The sequence below is a fragment of the Protopterus annectens genome, chromosome 16.part0, assembly GCF_019279795.1.
Source record: "Protopterus annectens isolate FY-2018-M chromosome 16.part0, PAN1.0, whole genome shotgun sequence".
Lineage (NCBI taxonomy): Eukaryota > Metazoa > Chordata > Ceratodontiformes > Protopteridae > Protopterus > Protopterus annectens.
In genome coordinates, this window is record NC_056750.1 from 147,343,457 (window position 1) to 147,362,390 (window position 18,934).

Consider the following 18,934-nt stretch of genomic DNA (forward strand, 5'->3'; position numbering starts at 1 on the left):
CTGATTGTCAAGGAAAAGGGGAATCTATATACTGGGACAAAGGTTACTGTATAGAGATCGGACCCCTGAGGGAGGGCTAGAGGGTGAGAGAATACAGCAGTTGGCACTCCTAGCCATAGCCCATGATATTCCCTTTGCAGGTCATATGACCATAAAGCATACAAAGAGACATATTTTGCAGCAATTTTATTGGCCTGGAATTTCCAGAGATGTTGCAGGGTACTGCAGGACCTGTAAGCAGTGCCAAAAGAGAGGCAATGCAGGAGACAAGGTGAAAGCTCTTTTGATTCCTTTGCCTGTGATTGAGGAGCCATTTCAGAGGGTAGCTATGGATATTGTGGGTCCTCTGAGTACCCAAGTTCCACAGAGAATTGGTATATTCTAGTTCACAGGTTCATAGGTGTGTACTAGGCTAATGGCCCTGGAGCCTCTACAAGCCTTACCCATAGGATTATCCTGGCATCATGCCACCTGACCTTATTTCCCAGTACCTCTGTTGAGTAAAGCCACTGCAGTGATCCCTGGGGTGAATTTTCTATTCCCCATACACTCATAAAGATTTCTCTTGAAGAGGGCCAGTGAGGTGCTCTGCTTGACATGTATGGGAAGTCTATTCCATAGCATGGGAACTCTCTGGGTTATGAACCTGTCCCTCCAGCATGTTCTGTTGATTGTGGTAATGAGGCTGAGGTCTCTGGAGTGTGTGGTGCAGAGGGATTGGGATTTCTTTAGATGTAGCATTTCTAACAGAGCTGGGTCAGAGATGGCTTTATACGTCAAGCAGAGATCACCTCTAAGTAGGCAATATGAGACAGAGAATAGTTTGAGTTTTTTGAATCTGTCCATATAGAAAAATGTTTAAGGCCTAGGATCCTCTTTGTGAAGTACTTTTGTGGCTTCCCCAGTTATTGCAGGTGTTTAGTGAGGTACGTGCCAAATGGGGCATTGTACTCAATGATTGCTCTAATGAGGGAAGAGTAGAGGGAGACAATGACCTCTTTCTTCCTGGATGCAAAACCCTTAGTAATGACCACAGTGGCAATGTGGTGGTCAAAAGAGAGGTTGCTGTCAAACTGTGGCTGTCTGTGTTCAGTGGACTACCACTGAAGTGATAATTCATGGGAACTGGATTTTTTCCAAAGGGGATGATGACACATTTTTCAGCATTGAGTTTAAGGCCGTGGTTCTGACACCAGTCATTGGTCTCAGTGAGGAATTTCTGTAGGATGCCAGCATCACTTGGGGAGTTAATAATAGCTCCCAACTTGCAATCATCTGCAAACTTTGTCAGCCAGAGTCCCTTCGTGTGGGCCTGGACTTCAGAGAAGTAGATACCAAACAGGAGAGGACCCAGGACTGAACCCTGTGGGACTCCACTTGTGACTGGTTGGCAGTCTGACTTGGAGTCAGCTACTTTCACACTGTGGGTTCTACCTGTGAGCCACTTTGCAACCCACCTAGTGATATAGGGGTTGATGCCTAGCTTAGTGAGTTTTTCTATAATTCCTGAGTGGGAAAAGTTATCAAAGGCCTTGGCTAGATCAAGGTAGGCTGTATGAACCACCTTGCCTTCTTCCACAGCTCTGGTGAATGACTCAAAGAAGTTGACCAAGTTGAGCAGGCATGATCTACCCTTCACAAAACGAAACCGTGTGAGATCCAGAGTTTGGAGATTCCCTATATCCTTGTTTATTAGGTCCATGATGATGTGTTCCATAGCTTTGCATATCAGACTCATCAGGCTAATGGGGTGATAGTTCCCAGGGTCCTCCTTTGTGGAGAGGGATGACTGTAGAAGTGCACCATTCGATAGGGACAAAGCCTGAGGTGAGGCTGTGACTGAACAGGGCATACAGGTGAGGTGCCAGTTCAGTCTGTAGTTCATGTAGAACACACCCATGGATATTGTGAGGTCCCATAGAAGCTGTATTCTTGGCCTTGGACAGTGCTGTTTTAACCTGTGCAGCAGTAATACTGGGTGCCTGGCAATCTACTGGTATTGTGACTGGTCCTTTGGGGGGGAGGGCTAAAGCTGGCACTGAATCTATCAGCCAGTATATTGGCAATATCTGTTGGCTTGGTGTAGGAGGTACCATTGAGCAGTAGCTCAGAGCAAATCTGGGTATTGCCATGGAGGTTCTTTACATAACTAAAGAAGGCCTTGTGGTTGTCTTTAGTATCTGCTGCAATTCTGTTTTCATAGCTAGCTTTAGAGGATTTGATGAGGGATCTCAACTTTTTGTTGAGGCTGATAAGGGAGTTTTTCCAGTCTTGGGACTTCACCTTATTCTGCCTCAGTTTCCTCCTTCTGTTGTTGAGTTTGTTTATGGCAGGGGAACACCAGATTGGCTTCCGTTTTTTTTTGTAGAAGAGCGTCCTGGTTCTATTGGGTATGGCGAGATCCATGTGTTTGTGTACGTGTTCGTACAGTGCAGTTTTGGCAGTCATTAAAATATTTTCCATTTGCATGTGTGCTGTGAAGTTAGCCACCCATGTTTCTAGGAGCCCAAAGTTAGCTTTGGAGAAGTTTTTCATGGTGGTTACCTTTGCGCGGGGGGGGGGGGGGTGGATTTCCAAGGTGATTCGTTTGTGATCGGATCTAACCAGGGTGGAGTTGACTATTGGTCTAGAGCAATGGTTCCCCATGTTAGTAATGACCAAGTCAAGGATATTGCAACCTCTAGTGGGGTAAGAATGAGCTGGTCTAGGGAATTGGAATTAATGAATTCCAGAAAACTTTGGGCAAGTATATTGGTACATGAGCAGTTTTCCCAGTTAATGGAGGGGTAGTTGAAATTGCCCAGTATGAGAGTGTTAGGTAAGCCTAATATTCTCCAGGGTGCTTAGGAATGTGGAGTGTGAAGTCTTGAGAAATGGTTGGAGACCTATAGCAGGCTACAACCTGAATCGCTGTCTTACCCAGTGTTAGCTGCACCTGAAGTATCTGAGGTGCATTATGTTGGACTACCAGTCTAGAGGTGCGCACATCCTTTATGAATATGGAGACACCACCACCTTTGGATTCGGTCCAAGTCCTGGGGCTGAAAGGTGTGGAATGAGTTATAGCCTGGTAGTGCAGGGGTGCTATCTGCTACCTTGAACCAGGTCTCTGTTATGGCACAAATGTTGATGTTCTCCATTTTAAGGAATGCTTCAAGTGAGTGTATTTTAAGACTTAGACTTCTAGCATTGAGCAGCATGACCCTCAGATTCCATTTGTTTGTAGCTGTTATGGTGGTAATTTGGTGTTTGGAACACTGCCTAAGAAAGGCACTATAGGGTTGGCAAGAGCCTTGGCCAGTATCCAGTAGCCCAGGGGTGACAGATGCATGCTATCTTTGGCAAAGCATCGAGGTATGTCAACCATGTCATCCCAGACAGACAGATACTGGTTCCCCTTAGAATGACACCAGAAACATAGCCAGTTGTTCAAATCAATCATTTTCTGCTCGTACTGTGGTATCATTCTGGGTGATGGTGGGATGCTGTCATGGTCTCAAGCTAAATGCCAAAAAATGCATAGTCATCCCATTTGGGAAAAACAAAACACCTATGAATTACCACATAGGTGGCAGTCCCCTTAATACAGAAGAGGTAATAAGAGATCTGGGGACCCAGGTAGATAGTAATCTCTCCTTTGACAATCATATTGCCAAAGTAGTTAGGAAATCCGTCTATGTAGCCCATCTAATTACTAAAGGGTTCACATATAGAAATAAAGAGGTTATAGTGCCCCTCTACTCGTCACTCATCAGACCCATCATAGAGTACAATGCCCCATTTGGGATGTACCACACAAGACACTTCCTACAGCTAGAAAGACCACAAAAGTACCTCACCAAGAGGATTACTGGTCTCAAACATATGTCCTATGCAACCCAACTGGAAAAACTCCAGCTGTACTCAGTGGCATATCACTTACTCAGAGATGATCTCTGCCTGACTAACAAAGCCATGTCCAACTCAGAATTGATGGACATGCTCCACCTAAAGAAATCCAAGTCACTGCGAGCCACGCGCTCTAGTAAGCTAAACCTTGCCACAACAATAAATATGACATGCTGTAGGGATAGATTCCTGTCACAGAGACTCCCCATGCTTTGGAACAAAATTCCTAACTAAATTAGGCAGAGCCCCTCACTAACACTCTTCAAGAGAAACCTTGACGAGTGGATGGGTAACAGAAAATACAACCCCGGGAATCACTTCATTGGCTCTTCTTGACAGAGGCTCAGTTAATTAATCAATGGGGCGGTGAAAGCTGATACACTCTGGCTAGGCTTATAAATGCCCTCGGGCAGATAGCCTAGTACCTACCTATGAACCTATGAACCTATGCTCAGGGTTGGTGGTAGTAGATTATACTACCAAATACCCTGAAACAGTGGCCATATCCTTCATTGAGGCAGAAAAGGTGGCAAATGCTCTGTTAGAGATTTTCAGCAGGGTAGGTTTTCCAAAAGAAATACTGACTGACAGAGGTGCCAGTTTTACATCAGACCTGCTGAGTTGTCTGTGGAAGCACTGTTTGGGTGAAGCACCTAAAGACCACCCCTACCATCCCCAGACTAATGGTTTGGTTGAGAGGTTAATCTCTACACTCAGGACCATGCTATGGGCATTTGCAGACCAGTTTAAGAGGGAGTGGGGCAAATATTTACCCTGTCTGTTGTTTGTTTACAGGGAGGTGCCCCAGGAATCCACAAGTTTTTCACTTTTCACCCTTTGAGTTGCTGTATGGGCATAAGGTGAGGGAACCCCTAAATTTGATTTGAGCTGAATCATGAATCATGAATAAATCATCTTCTCTAAGATCCCTCCCAATTAACAAAGCAGTTGAATACTTTAACTCTACATTCCTAACAATCCTGGACCACCATGCCCCTATGCGCTGTATTACAATGAAAGCTAAACCTGCTCCTTGGCTCTCAAACAAAACTAGGCAACTAATCATCCAAAGAAACAAATCCTGGGCTAAATGGCAAACTACTAAGAACTCCACTGACCATCTAACCTTTAGACAGGAAAGAAATATTACAAAAAAGCCATCATACTAGACAAAAAGAATTACTACCTTCACCTACAACAATCCCCCCTCAATGAACCTCAAAAGTTTTGGTCTACTATTAATAAACTTACTCATCCAGGAGAGACTATTACCACCAATCCCTTAGGCATTAACCCTGACAATTTAACTGAAATAGCCAATGCCTTTAACTCTTTATTTACCAATACTATCCAAACTCTAGCCAGCCACCTATCCCCGATATCATTAAACTACAAACTCCCACCTCCAAGGTCCCCCCAGTATTCAAATTAGAACCAGTACCCACATCATACATTCGCTCCCTTCTCCAAAAGCTAAAACCAACTACCCCCTCAGTTGACAAACTCCCATCGGAATTCCTGCAATTAGCATCTAAAGCCATAGCTTACCCCATCTCCATACTGATAAATAGAACCATAAATGAAGGTATAATCCCATCCATCTGGAAAATTTCTCACATTATCCCATTACACAAAGGTGGAAGCTCCAATGAAATGTACAACTTTCGTCCCATAGCGCTGCTCTCCCCAATTGCAAAAATAATGGAAAAATGTGTCCACAAACAGCTAATGAACCACCTTCTCCATCACAACCTACTGGCAAACTGTCAACATGGATTTAGACCTTTTCACAGCACCTCTACTGCCTTGCTTTCCTTTCCCACTCACTAAATCCACTATCTATGAACTGGTTCACATCCTACCTAGAAAACAGACAGCAGGCTGTACTCTGGAAAAACACTCTATCTAATCATCTACCTATCTCATTAGGTGTCCCACAAGGCTCCATACTAGGCCCTCTCTTGTTTTCCCTTTACGTCAATGACCTCCACTCAGCCATTCCACTCTCCACATGTATTCAATACACAGATGATTCTACTATTGTCTGCTCAGCCTTCTCTCTGGATGAACTTCACTCCCAAACACAAAAAGCTTTCAATATAGTAGAAAAATGGTTCTCCAACTGCTGCCTCTTACTAAACGCCAAAAACACTAAACTTTTACTCTTCACACCTACCCAAAAGACTACCCCATTTACACTTCACCCTCACATCTAATAATGGCACCCTTATTTCCCCTGATCTGACCACTAAACTCTTAGGAGTCACAATTGATAATAACCTCAACTTTGATCCACACATAAATACCACAGTAAAACTAGTCAACAGAAAATTAGGATCCCTCTATAGAATAAAACCATATCTAACACCATTAGCTAAATCCACTATAGCTAGAACTCATTTACTCTCAACCCTTCTTTATGCATCTCCTATCTACACTAACCTCTCCAAAAATAATCTCAACAAACTATCTATATCCTATAATAACATTGCCAGATTTGCTACTAGCTCCCCTTATAGAACTCATCACTGTCTTAGTCTAAAGCAACTAGGCTGGCTTGAACTTCCAAATCTGATACAATTTCACCAACTCTCATTAACTCACAAGGCCCTTAATCAGCCCAACAATACTCCCATACTCTCTACCTTTATTACACCATATAGTAATCTCAAAAATTTATGATCCTCAAACAAAATGCTTATGAATATTACTAAATCTAAAAACTTAGCAGATGATTCCTTGTTCTTCAACTCTGTTGGAAAAGTATGGAAGCAATTACCACCTGACCTTACATCTCAGACCTCTCTCCCACTTTTTAAAAGACATCTAAAACACTACTTCAATAACCACTGGTTATGCTTCTGTTGTAACCCTGACTAACATTTTCTTGTCTCTGATCTTCTACCTTCTCCAAATACTAAACTTCTTAATTACTTTACTATCCTTATCTCTCATATAAATTATACAAGTGTACTAGTAAACTATGACCTACTAAGATTTGTTCCTAATAAGAGTACCTTATTAAAAAAAATATATATATATTTTCTCCTTCTATATTTTATAATTTTCTTTACCAATTTCTTTAGCTTACTCTCTCTGTTATAACTACAGCTGTTTAAAACTGTTTTTGATGTTATAATTATTGCTGCATAGGACTGTCTCTATGCTATTTTTTTGTTACATTGTATGTTATTTCCTGGAGCTTTTCTCCCCAGGCCTCTACTGAAAATGGGCATATATCCAGTTAGACTAGCAAATGTAAAACAAATAAATAAAATAAAAATGAATGGAAGGGTGAGTGTGAATCTCACAAGGAGTCTGTTGTGGCATATGTCCTAAACCTTAGGACAAGGCTCAGGGAGGAGAACCTGGCGGAAGCCCAACAGTGGAAAAAGGTGTGGTATGACAGGAATGCTTGCATTAGAGAGTATAATGTGGGGCAGCAGGTAATGGTCCTCATTCCTGTCAGACACAACAAGCTGCAGGCAGCTTAGGAAGGTCCCTTCAAGGTGGTAAGGAAGGTCAGGATTTTGACTACATGGTGGAGCTGCTGGCACGGGGCAGTACCATATTCACATGATGAAACCTTACCATGATAGGGAGGCCCAGGTGCTAAGTATTTAAGTATGAGTCAGGATGAGTCTGAGGGGGATCTATAGCTACAGTGAGCCAGCCAGCTAAAATCCCAAATTACCATGGTGGAGCCTAGGGTTGCAGGCATGTGATGGCACAGTGCAGGATTGTACAGGGGTCAGTAATGCCAAGACAGCTGGAATCTCAAGACAGGGAATGGGGTGAGGTATTCCCAGATAGACTCACCCTCTCAAGCAATGTGGCTCTAGGATCACTTGAAAAACTAGCTTGAGTTTTTTGGGAGGAAGAAGTGTGACAAAGGGAAATACTGCCAGCCCAGCTAGCTGGAATTTTGTAAATAATTAGATGTCATTTGTGAATATTAAAACAACTTATATAGAAATGTAACAGAAGGAGATACTGCCAGCCCCACTATCTGGAATGTTATAAATAATTACATGTCATTTGAGAATATTAGTATGATTTATATGTTAGTGTGACCGAAGGAGATACTGCCAGCCCAGCTGTATGGAATTTTGTAAGTGGTCATGTGTCATTTGTGAATGCCAACATGCTTCATGTAAGATGCTTGTGCTACAACTATATAAGAACGGTATGTTATGTACTGAGCTAAAATATAACCACAGCATGCCCTTCTGGAATGGAACAGGAATGTGCCTGCATTATTGTGTCTGTTTAGCTATATATGTTTAATAGAAATTAGAACATAGAGGGTTAACTGGCAAAACTTTAAGAAAATAATTGAAATTAAATTGTTGTATAACCATGGAGTAAAAGAGAGGTTATATTTCAGTTTCAGTGCCATAGCAGACAAAATGTCTAGAATTAGCAGCTTTTGTATTGTCTTTAAGTGCGGATGAATGTCAATTATTTTACGACTTCCATCATTTGCTAAAAGATCTGAGGTCTATCTATTTTTCAAAGCGAGATGATAGATGGTAGTTTCTGATGATGGGGGTTTAGCTTGGGAACTAAAGTCAAGTGACAAAAAGTGATGTCATCCAAGCTAACCCAGCAGTAATATTTGATATTAATTTAAGAACTCTCTGAGAGACGGTGGGGGGGGGGGGCATTTTGTATTTGTCTTTTACCTGACAGCATCAGATGGGAAGCATCCACTCACCTTGCCTTGTTGTAAGTAAGTTTCTAGGGCATAGTAATTCTTTTAGATTCAGATAGGAATATAGTGAAGTATAGCTCAGATGTTTTCTTTATTTATTTGAGACTTTCCTGCAATGTTCTTTTAAATATTTCCTGTGATTTTGAACTCTGATGTAATTGTGATTATATAAAGGGTATTTTCTTGTTCTTTTATTATTGATTATTAAATATATTTAAACCTTTCATTGTGGCTGATCTGTGTAGAGATATTTAAATTCTGAGAGTACTTGCATATTTATTTTGTGACACTGTATAGGCCACTCCTAATAGCCTTGCTCTTGGTCAAACTACCATTTGTATTGATAGTAACATTACACAGTAAGATTGGACACTCTTTGCTAAGGGCCTTAAAGTAGCTGATAAAGAGTTGGCTGGTGGCAAAAACCTGTGCCAGCCTTTCCCATATGTGTGTGTGTGTGTGTGTGTGTGTGTGTGTGTGTGTGTGTGTGTGTGTGTGTGTGTGTGTGTGTGTGTGCGTGCGTGTGTGTGTGTGTGTGCATGTGCGCGCGCGAGCGTGTGTGTGTGTGTGTGTGTGTGTGTGTGTGTGTGTGTGTGTGTGTGTGTGTGTGTGTGTGTGTATAAATCAAACCTCAAAGTATGTGTGTAGCAGCTGCTTGAGCAGGGACAGTAAGCACTGGTTGGACAGAGAGGGTGCTGGAGGTCTTGGCTGGGTCACTCAGCTGAGGTCTCAACTCTATAGCTGTGCCAGTGGGGAGTTTTATTGAGGATCTGGAGAAAGAGGGAGAAATCAGCCCCAGACTGACTGTGATCCCTGTGTGCTCTGAAGGGAAATTGCACTTTACTGTGTGTGTACTTGTCATGCTCCCAGTGTGTACGTCTCCCACTGTTGCTAGTGGTGAGGATTGAGGTTCCTTGATTATTGGGCCAGTGTTGGGGCATCACATTCACATTTATACCAGTTTATTTATTTCAAAACTTTACTAGGTTTTCATTTCACCAATGTATGTTTTATTGTGGATAGATGCATCCAATTTAAACAGTTCTGATGTGACTTTTTTTTTGCTTTTGAATAAGGTTTGAGAGGTTCCACGGGACCAATAGGAAAAATGGGACCACAAGGAGCGAAGGGAAACATTGGTCCAAAGGGTGAAAAAGGAGACACTGGTAAGAACTTTTTTTATCTTAACTGATTTAAATATACAGTAAGGGCACTATTTATAAAAGCCTCTCTCTCAAGACCTGATCTAGGATGACTTCTTAATTAAATATCCATGCTTTGAACAAGATTTTAAACTGAAGTCCCATCAGCTTAGTTAATGATAGCTTTTATGGATGTTAATCATTATATGATAAATTAACACTGGAATTATATTTAAGAAATATAATAATTTACATAAGAATAAAAATCCCTCAGTCTAGTAAACACACACACACACACACACACACACACACACACACACACACACACACACACACACACACACACACAATTGTAAATGTTTTTTTTTTCATAATATAAAAGGAAAAAATACAATTAATTACTTACTTTTACTTACTTCCACTCATAATATTACATCCTGAATTAAACATTTACTGCTGCTTGCTTGCAAACTGCATCCTGGAATAGACACATGCATGGAGATATGCATGCGCTGGTGGACTAGTGTCATGGAGTATAGAGGTCAGGCTACTGAGAAATATCTGTGATTATTGCTTGAATGATGGCCTCTCCCAATGTCTAAAGCTATCACAAAGCTAAGGGATTTCATGATCTATTAGTCCTGGAAGAAAATGCACACAGAAAATAACTTTCAAAAAATAAAACGAAGGCTAATCCATTGTAATATGCAAACCACAACAACTAAAACAAAAATCATGTTGCAACCACTGCTGGAAAAAAATATGGATGTTAAGTGCTTTCATCTGACAATGGACTTCCTCAGAAGTAAAATACATATACATCATTTCCTTTTATACCTTATCAAGCTCATGCCTCATTTTGCAAAATCTAAATGAATACTTATAAAATAGTTATAAAACCATTTGTAATCTAACACTTATACATATTTATGCATAAATACTGTCTAAAAGCATACTTAAAGCAAACATTTAATATGAATTCATTTTTTCAGTCCTGGTTCACTGTCTGTGTTAAAATGTAGTTGCTATTACAGTTCTTTTTTTCCCCTAATTTCTTATTGAAGTCTCCACCCATAATGTTCATTTCTACATGGTCAATGGCAATGAATAACATATTTCTTAACATTTTTGCATACAATGAAATATCTTCATAAGAAACTACCTACATTCTTATTTTAACTGCATAAATGTGCTCATGCATACGGTGCGTCAGTCTTTATTTTGTCTTCCCTACATAGAAGACATCACAGTACTTGGCTACTAAAACCACTCCCACGGAATTACAATTATACATTTTTGAGACTCCGATGTTTTGTCTATGTGAAGTAAATTTAAATATGGACCTTAATTAACTTAGCAGCACATTCTGCAAAAAATACAAGGAAAGTACCCTTGACTCTGTTATAGAGTTGTTATTCACATTTTTACTATTCAGCTCTAATCTGGATTTCAAGTTAAAATGTTTTTTGAAAACAAATACTGGTTCTTGGCCAACAATTTTAGCAAAATCTTCATTACCTAAAATAACTTTGTAGTTTTGTTTAACCACTTCTCTGATAAAAACACTATCCACAATCACTTCCATTCTAAAAGTACTGGAATAATCTTTTCTTGCAACCTTAATTTTGTTGCTGGAGTTAGCTGAAAAACCTAGAATTGGGGATAACTTCCCAGATCTATGTAACTTGATCTCTGTAATAAAATCTTCCAGCATAAAACCCCTGACTACAAATAGTGATTTTAAAAACAAATCAACCAAACGAAAAAATGAGCCAGCACAAATCCTGTTCTAAAAATAAGTGCATTTAAAAGATACACATTATATTTGGCAATGAAAACAAACTGCACAAACCGGTTTCGGCTTAACAGCCTTTCTCAGTATGATACAAATAATCAAGCACCATTACATTCAAATACAGCCCATTAATATATAAAGTAGTGAGTAGGACAGAGGCCAATCAGAAAAATAAACAAATAAAGGAATCAAAAATGCTCATTTAAACTGGGAGGAAAAAGCCCTCCCAGTTTAACAGTCCACTTTTTTTCTTTAATATTCAAAACGTGATGTAATCCAGCTAAATCATTATTTTTTTGCACAATGCGATCAATAATGGTAAATCTGAAACAACCCGTCTGATGATTACAGATATGCTTGTATAAGGCAATGGTTTGTTTGTGTGTCTTGATATCGCTTAAGTGTTCACTGATTCTAAGCTTAAAAGGCCTAGAGGTTTGTCCCACATAAAAATGTGCCAGATTTAAAGCCCGAGGATACAGGGTTGGTGACATCTGTGTGGTTAGTCAGCATGCGCAACTACATGATATATCTGAGTTACTAAGGTACAGGGAACAGGTTCCTGATCAGGGTTCTCAGATAAGGTTAGTGACCACTTATGGCAAAAACACTAAATCATTTATTGGTATAGTTTTAAGACAGTGGAAAATTTTAGAGGATGAGGGTCCTCTTATGGATATTTTGGATGACAAATGTTCTCTTTCCTTTCATAAGAGTAGGTCTTTGGGTTCCTTGTTTAGCCACTACAAAAGGGCCCAGTATGAGAAAACATTGATATAAAGGACTGTTATTGGGCACAAGTTGATAGGTTGCCATCCCTGTGGTCATTGCTCAAGTTGTTCACATATACATAAAACTACTTGTTTCACAAGTAAAAATACTTCTAGTCTTTATGATATACATTTTTTTGGTAATTGCAGCTCAACATGGGTGATTTATCTAGTTAGCTGCTTCTGTCAAGCTTTTTATGTGGGACAAACTTCTTATTGATCGCATTGTGCAGAAAAATAATGATTTAGCTGGATTACATAAGGTTTTGAATATTAAACAAAAAAAGTGGATTGTTAAACTGGGAGGTCTTTTTCCTCCTGGTTTAAATGAGCATTTTTAATTACTTTATTTGTTTGTTGTTCTGATTGCCCTCTGTCTTACTCACTACTTTATATATTAATGGGCTGTATTTGAATGTAATGGTGCTTGATTATTTGTGTCGCACTGAGAAGGCTGTTAAGCCGAAACCGGTTTGTGCAGTTTGTTTTCATTGCCAAATATAATGTGTATCTTTCAAATACACTTATTTTTTGAACAGGATTTGTGCTGGCTCCTTTTTTCATTTGGTTGAACTGTTTTGAGACGTGCACTTGCAGTATGTGTGGGTGCTTTTGTGTTTGGGTGTTTAAAAACAAATCACATTTAGCTTCAAATTGAGTGTCCTCATAGATTAATCTAGATAGTGTGATGAACTGCCTTCTGTCTCCATTCTACTTCATATGGCTTGGATGTGCACTACTAAAATGTAAATAAATTATTTACAAATTTGGATTTACATTAAATGGATGATTTAATGTCCTATTTTTCAAATCAAGTATAATGGCAATGTCCAAATAATTTCCTTTGAAATCCATATGACCTAGCAGAACCCGACTTATCCAAAAAGTTCCATGCATGTTAGGAACTTGACTTTTGGATCATAGGTTTAAGTTACTGTTTTAAAAAAACAGCACTTTTATGTTCGGTTTCAGACTGCATGACATTATAGGCTTAAAGGGAGGGGATGTTTTATTTTTGTGAATTTTCAATATTCTGAACAATCCCTAACACAGGTTTATGAACCCCCATAAAGCTCATTATGGCCAAAGCTGAGCTAACTGTGTTCTAACAGTTTGAGTAGGACATTATTGATGTGATTGTACATCCTTTGTATATCCATTAAATGTACCTCACAATAACACTTTACATGTTCTAGTAATTTTAACATACTGGAATTGAAAGCAATATTGTCCATGATAACTAGACAGTTGCCCCTATCAGCATTTATAAATCTGATTGAATGCAAGCTTTGTAATTCTCTGTAGTTAGCTGTCTCTTCACTAGCTAAATTGAAAAAGCTATGAGACATACCCCAGGATTCATGAACGTTGCGCCAGGCGGACGCATAGCGTAGGCTTTACAATGCCAAATATGGCCGCCGAGCGATTCAGGTACGATCCAATTCCACGTGCACTACCGGCGTGCACTGGATTTGCGCCGCCTCCGGCGTGGGTATGCTAAACACCCCATGTGCGGTGTTGCACCATGCAAATGAAGGCATATAGCGATCCACGAAGTGGCGCAGGCGTAGCATAAGGGCACGGCAATGTAAACCAAAAAGAATGGTTTACATTTACCCAAACATGACATAGGAGTAACGGAAGGCTGTCAACGTCAGGTATCACACTGTTGCCACATGCCAATGGCGAAAGACACAGAGAATGTCAAAAGAAAACATGCACAACATGTAAATAATGACATAAATGGTATGTCCACAGAAACTCACAGCAGAACACCAGGACATGTCCGCGGAAGGTGCTAAACAATGAAATAATATGACAATGTCATAAAAGAGCAGTGTAATACACATCAGCTTCACAGCCACAATACACCATGGTATGCATGGAAAGCCACATCCACGGTGCAAGGGTTGCCAAGGAGTCGCGGCAGTGTTCGGCGCGGTAACTATGAATTAGTAGTCAATGCCATGCAAATGAGGCAGATAATACTGAATCGCAAAACCCCCGCTGGCGTAAGGCTGTACCAAACGGCGCAGCGGTAATACACCGAGGAGTGGCTCAGAGGGAATACATGTCACCTGCAGAGGGGTGTGCCACTGTAGGAGGAAGCACATTGGAGCCCAGCAAAGATGGGCTGTACATTGCACATCACAGCAGCAGGACCGGCGTGTGGGGAAATAGTTGAGCTGAGAGCACACAATGCATGCAGAGATGCATGTGCACGAGGATGACTACGTTCCCTTAACCCAGTCATGTGACGCCCGCCCCGCCAACAACAACGGATACAGAAAGGTAATGCTGAGAATATGAGGAAATGCGGAAGCAGTGTAATTGGAGTAGTAATGAGCAATCAACAGTAATCAACCCACGAAGGCCAATTGGCGGCAGCTGACAACTCTGCATGCAGAAACCTGCAAAACGGGATAGGGGAGGCATATGAATGCAAAGAAAGTAGGGGAGGTAGCAGATTGCAAAGAGTGAAGAACTGACACAGCAGAGCCAAGTAGACAGGCAGCATAACGGCGGCGGCAGACAAAACGCACGATATGCCATGTCCCAGAAACTACACATGACATGGCTCTGCAGGATGCAAGCCAGGAAATAGTAGGCGCAACGTGCAGAAACAGTAAGGTAAGGTCGAAAGCTAATCCAATGCAGGCAAGAGTAATGCAACACCAAAGGCAACAGCATTGCAGTGCCAACGGTAAAACACGGAAGATAATCCCCAGATACGGCCGCACAGACACACCCTATGACATCACCGGGTGTACAGCACAACAGTATAAAGTGTGAATGCACACAACACACAGCCGTGTATTCCCAAACGCCGCACTATAGGTGTAAACACATGGGGAACTTTTAAAATGTACATGTTGGGTGCCGCCGTGGCCGTGATCCATCAGCATGTGTTAGAGACAGACGGAGTTGTGGAGGAGGGTGCCGACAACTACCGTAGGCCTCAGAGGAGAAGGAGAGTGTTCAGACCAAGGGTAACCTACCAGGGGCTACAAGACCTGGAGATAGTAGAGCGTTACAGGGTGGATAGGGACACTTTACAGCAAATAGTGGAGCTGTGCCGGCCATGCCTGAGAACAAGAAACAACAGAGGGGAGCCCATCCCAGTGGACACAAAGGTATGTGTAAGCTTGCGAATACTGGCCACAGGTACCTTTCAAAGGCCAACTGGGGATATAATGGGCATCTCACAGGCATTAGGATCCAGGGTACTACACCAGTTTCTGGATGCCATGTTACCACATGCCAATGAGCATATATACTTCCCCAGATCTCAGGAGGAGTTGGCTAGCAATATCCACCACTTCCACCGTGTGGCACAATACCCGGAGGTACTGGGTGCGATAGACTGTACGCACATACAAATCAAGTCACCACCTGGGGAGCAAGGTAGACACTACATAAACCGCAAGGGATTCCCCTCCATCAATTGCCAGGTCGTGTGCAATGCGCAGGGCATTATCATGGATGTGTGTGCTGGCAGCCCTGGAAGCTACCACGACTCCCATATCTGGCATGCTTCACAGCTGTACCAGGTATTCACCAGGGGGGACATCCCACAAGGCCACCTTGTGGAGGATGCTGGCTATGCACTGGAGCCGTGGATGATGACTCCCATCAGAAATGCACACACACACATGCAAGAACGCCATAATGAGGCACACGCACAAACCAGAATAATCATAGAGCGTGTGTTTGGGATGCTGAAATCACGGTTCCAGTGCTTGGATACATCCGGTGGAGCCCTGCAGTACTCTCCAGGCGCATGTGCCCACATATTCATAGTATGTGCCATGCTACATAATATGATCCTGCGGAAGCAGCTGCTGCAGGGACATAATGGTGAAGGGCCACAAAGCCCACCACAACTGCCAAGGCCAGTCCAGGCACAGAGGGTTAGGACCATGAACACACTGTGCCAGCCCATGTAGGCAGACGGAGGCGTACCCAATATGCCTATGCCCTGGCAAAGAGGGAATGTATAGCACATACTCTGACAGCGTAGGCCCCATGGACTGACACCTCCCTACCTGCACACACAGTGAAATGGACGGCACACAAACATGGCCACCCGTAAAGTGTACCGTATGGGTGGCCCCATGTGTGACTCCAACATAGGCAGCACCCAAACACTGCACACCCAAAAGCCAGCAGAGCATGGAACGCCAACACCTGAACCATATGCGGGTCCCACAGCAGACGGCGTTGCTGTATGCTGCCACGTTCGCCGCAAGGTGTATACATATAGACATGTAGATATGTGCATATACAGCTATGGAGATAGATATAATTACACACATAGAAATATATGTACACATATACATATAAGTACAACAGAGAAGACAGGGAATCAGAGGGATGTAAGGTGACAGAGAAGTAACACGTGATATCTGTACATAGTAAACATAGTGAAAGACAACCTGAGCATCCGGGAGGTTTAACAGAAGAGGAAACCGCCACCCATGGAAAGGTCAACATACCGAAATGCCTAACCGCGAGTCGGGATGATCGCCAGGCCACAGTACAGTAACAGTACATGTGCAGGTAATACTATGATAATATGAGGGGGGAGGTAGACACTGCCGCCGGTGATGCGGGCCACGCAGGTACTGTGTGCAACCGTTCCTGTGACTGCCGCAGTATGTGTATGTGTGTGGTGAGGGTGCCGTGTGTTTCGCTGTGCGAGTGTAATGTGTGTGCCACTGTAAAATGTGTATGTTGGTGCCATGTGACAGGTGGAGTGGAATAACATGTGTAGGCATACAGTATAGTAACCTCAGGCGTATGTACACCAGTACTCCCAAAGTAGTACTGAGAGCCCCTCCCTGGCTAGGCGTGTGGCGACGTATAACGATGCAAAGTGAAAATGTCCCGGAATGTACCACAGGAATATACCACACATGAAATGGAAAGGACGTATGTACAAATCATGACCGTATGTATGACACCGACATGCTAATTGCAAAACGATACGTCGGCAAAGTTACACAGCGGTAGGTATGTACCGCAGAAATATGCATGTGCTACCCCAGTACTGATCGTGGCCACGTATCGGCCCGTAAACACCTCTGTGTGTTCTACAAGTGTCAAACAAGCAATCGCCACCTGAATAGGTGGCAACCACTAGCAAACAGGCTATCCCAAGTACAGGACCACAATGACTGTAAATATCCGGGACAGAATGACAAGGGATAGTCGTCACGTACAAACAACCGCAGATATACCACCGATGTGACGGAGGAATACATGCAGGAAGCACACACGCAGGCGATACCAACACCACATGACAACAACACAACCTACACTCCCAGAACAACAGACAAGTAACTGTCAACTCCGCAGGCAGGGATGGAGCACCCAGACAAGCATACCGTGTATGTAGAGATGCAAGGCCCACAACCCGTATCCGTCACCTACAACCTCCGATATTCCCCATCGCACATATCAAAGGGATACAAGCCGTAATAGCAGCACAAACATACAGGCAGTCAATGACAGCTGCATAACCACAACATCTCACGTGGGAAACACTATCAACAGCGGATGCATACCTGCATCCGTTGTTTAAAGGAATACAACAGCTATGTTACACATCCGAATGCAAAACGCCATCAACAGACGCCGTCAGGACAGGGACACCCACATGTTGAACATAATACCATACTCAACACACACAATCCACAGCTAACACCACTGCAAAATGTACCTGATGCCACACATAGCGGCTGCAGTTACACATAACATAACACAATACAGACCATCTCCACGAAGGTAGGGCAAATAGCCAACGCCCAGGTGAGGAATGCAACCATGCCCTAGGTACGACGCGTAATGTACGAATGGAGTAGATGCACAGGTGATATGTGCACAAGTACACACTGAGGAACAGCTATTGGTGTGATGAACCCACATGTTGCAGGTAACGACGGATATAAGGATGACTCCCAGGATATTCAAACCGTATGCTCATACCGAACTACTACTCCAAAATGGATAGAGTGAGAAAACGGAATAGCGATACATGCAACGAAAAATGGAAGGAAACACAGACAAGGTATGTAGAACCCACGATATGTACGGGTGTGTAACGCATGATGTGTATGATGAAGCTGTACTGTATGTGAATGGTGCTTGTAAGTAAGGATACTTGTCCATAATGCAGAGAGTGGTGAAAGGTGGTTATGTAGTGCTATCCTGTTGAGCATACCAACGACTGTGGACACCATGTGCACAGCAGTGGGACATCATGTACACAGCCGGGATAACACAAGGGCTGCCACAGGGGGGCATAACACAGAACAATGCCACACCACTCGCCGATGCTGGCAGTGGATGTCCAACAAGGAAGTGCCATAGCAGGGGATAGGACATGTATGTATACTGTCACAGCACACATGTGTATGGGCATATACCGTTGATGTCATATGTAATGTGCGCACGACGTGCACGTATGCCTTGCAGTAGGGGATACTATGTCAACTATGTGTAATGTAAAGCTGTCATGGTGGATATGACAGACATCATACACAGTATCACAGGCATATCATGCATAATGGAGTTATGGCCTATTGATATGTACAACAACAGGATAAATAAAAGCCTGTAAAAA

General features: G+C 42.4%; 1 protein-coding gene across 1 annotated transcript in view; it reads left to right on the forward strand.

Annotated features, from left to right (window-relative positions):
- LOC122790297 (pulmonary surfactant-associated protein D-like) overlaps positions 1 to 18,934 on the forward strand; it is a 365,056-nt gene that overhangs the window by 139,641 nt on the left and 206,481 nt on the right. Inside the window, exon 3 of the mRNA XM_044057799.1 lies at positions 9,679 to 9,768. Within this exon, the coding sequence (XP_043913734.1) occupies positions 9,679 to 9,768 (90 nt within the window). The remainder of the gene's footprint in view (positions 1 to 9,678; positions 9,769 to 18,934) is intronic.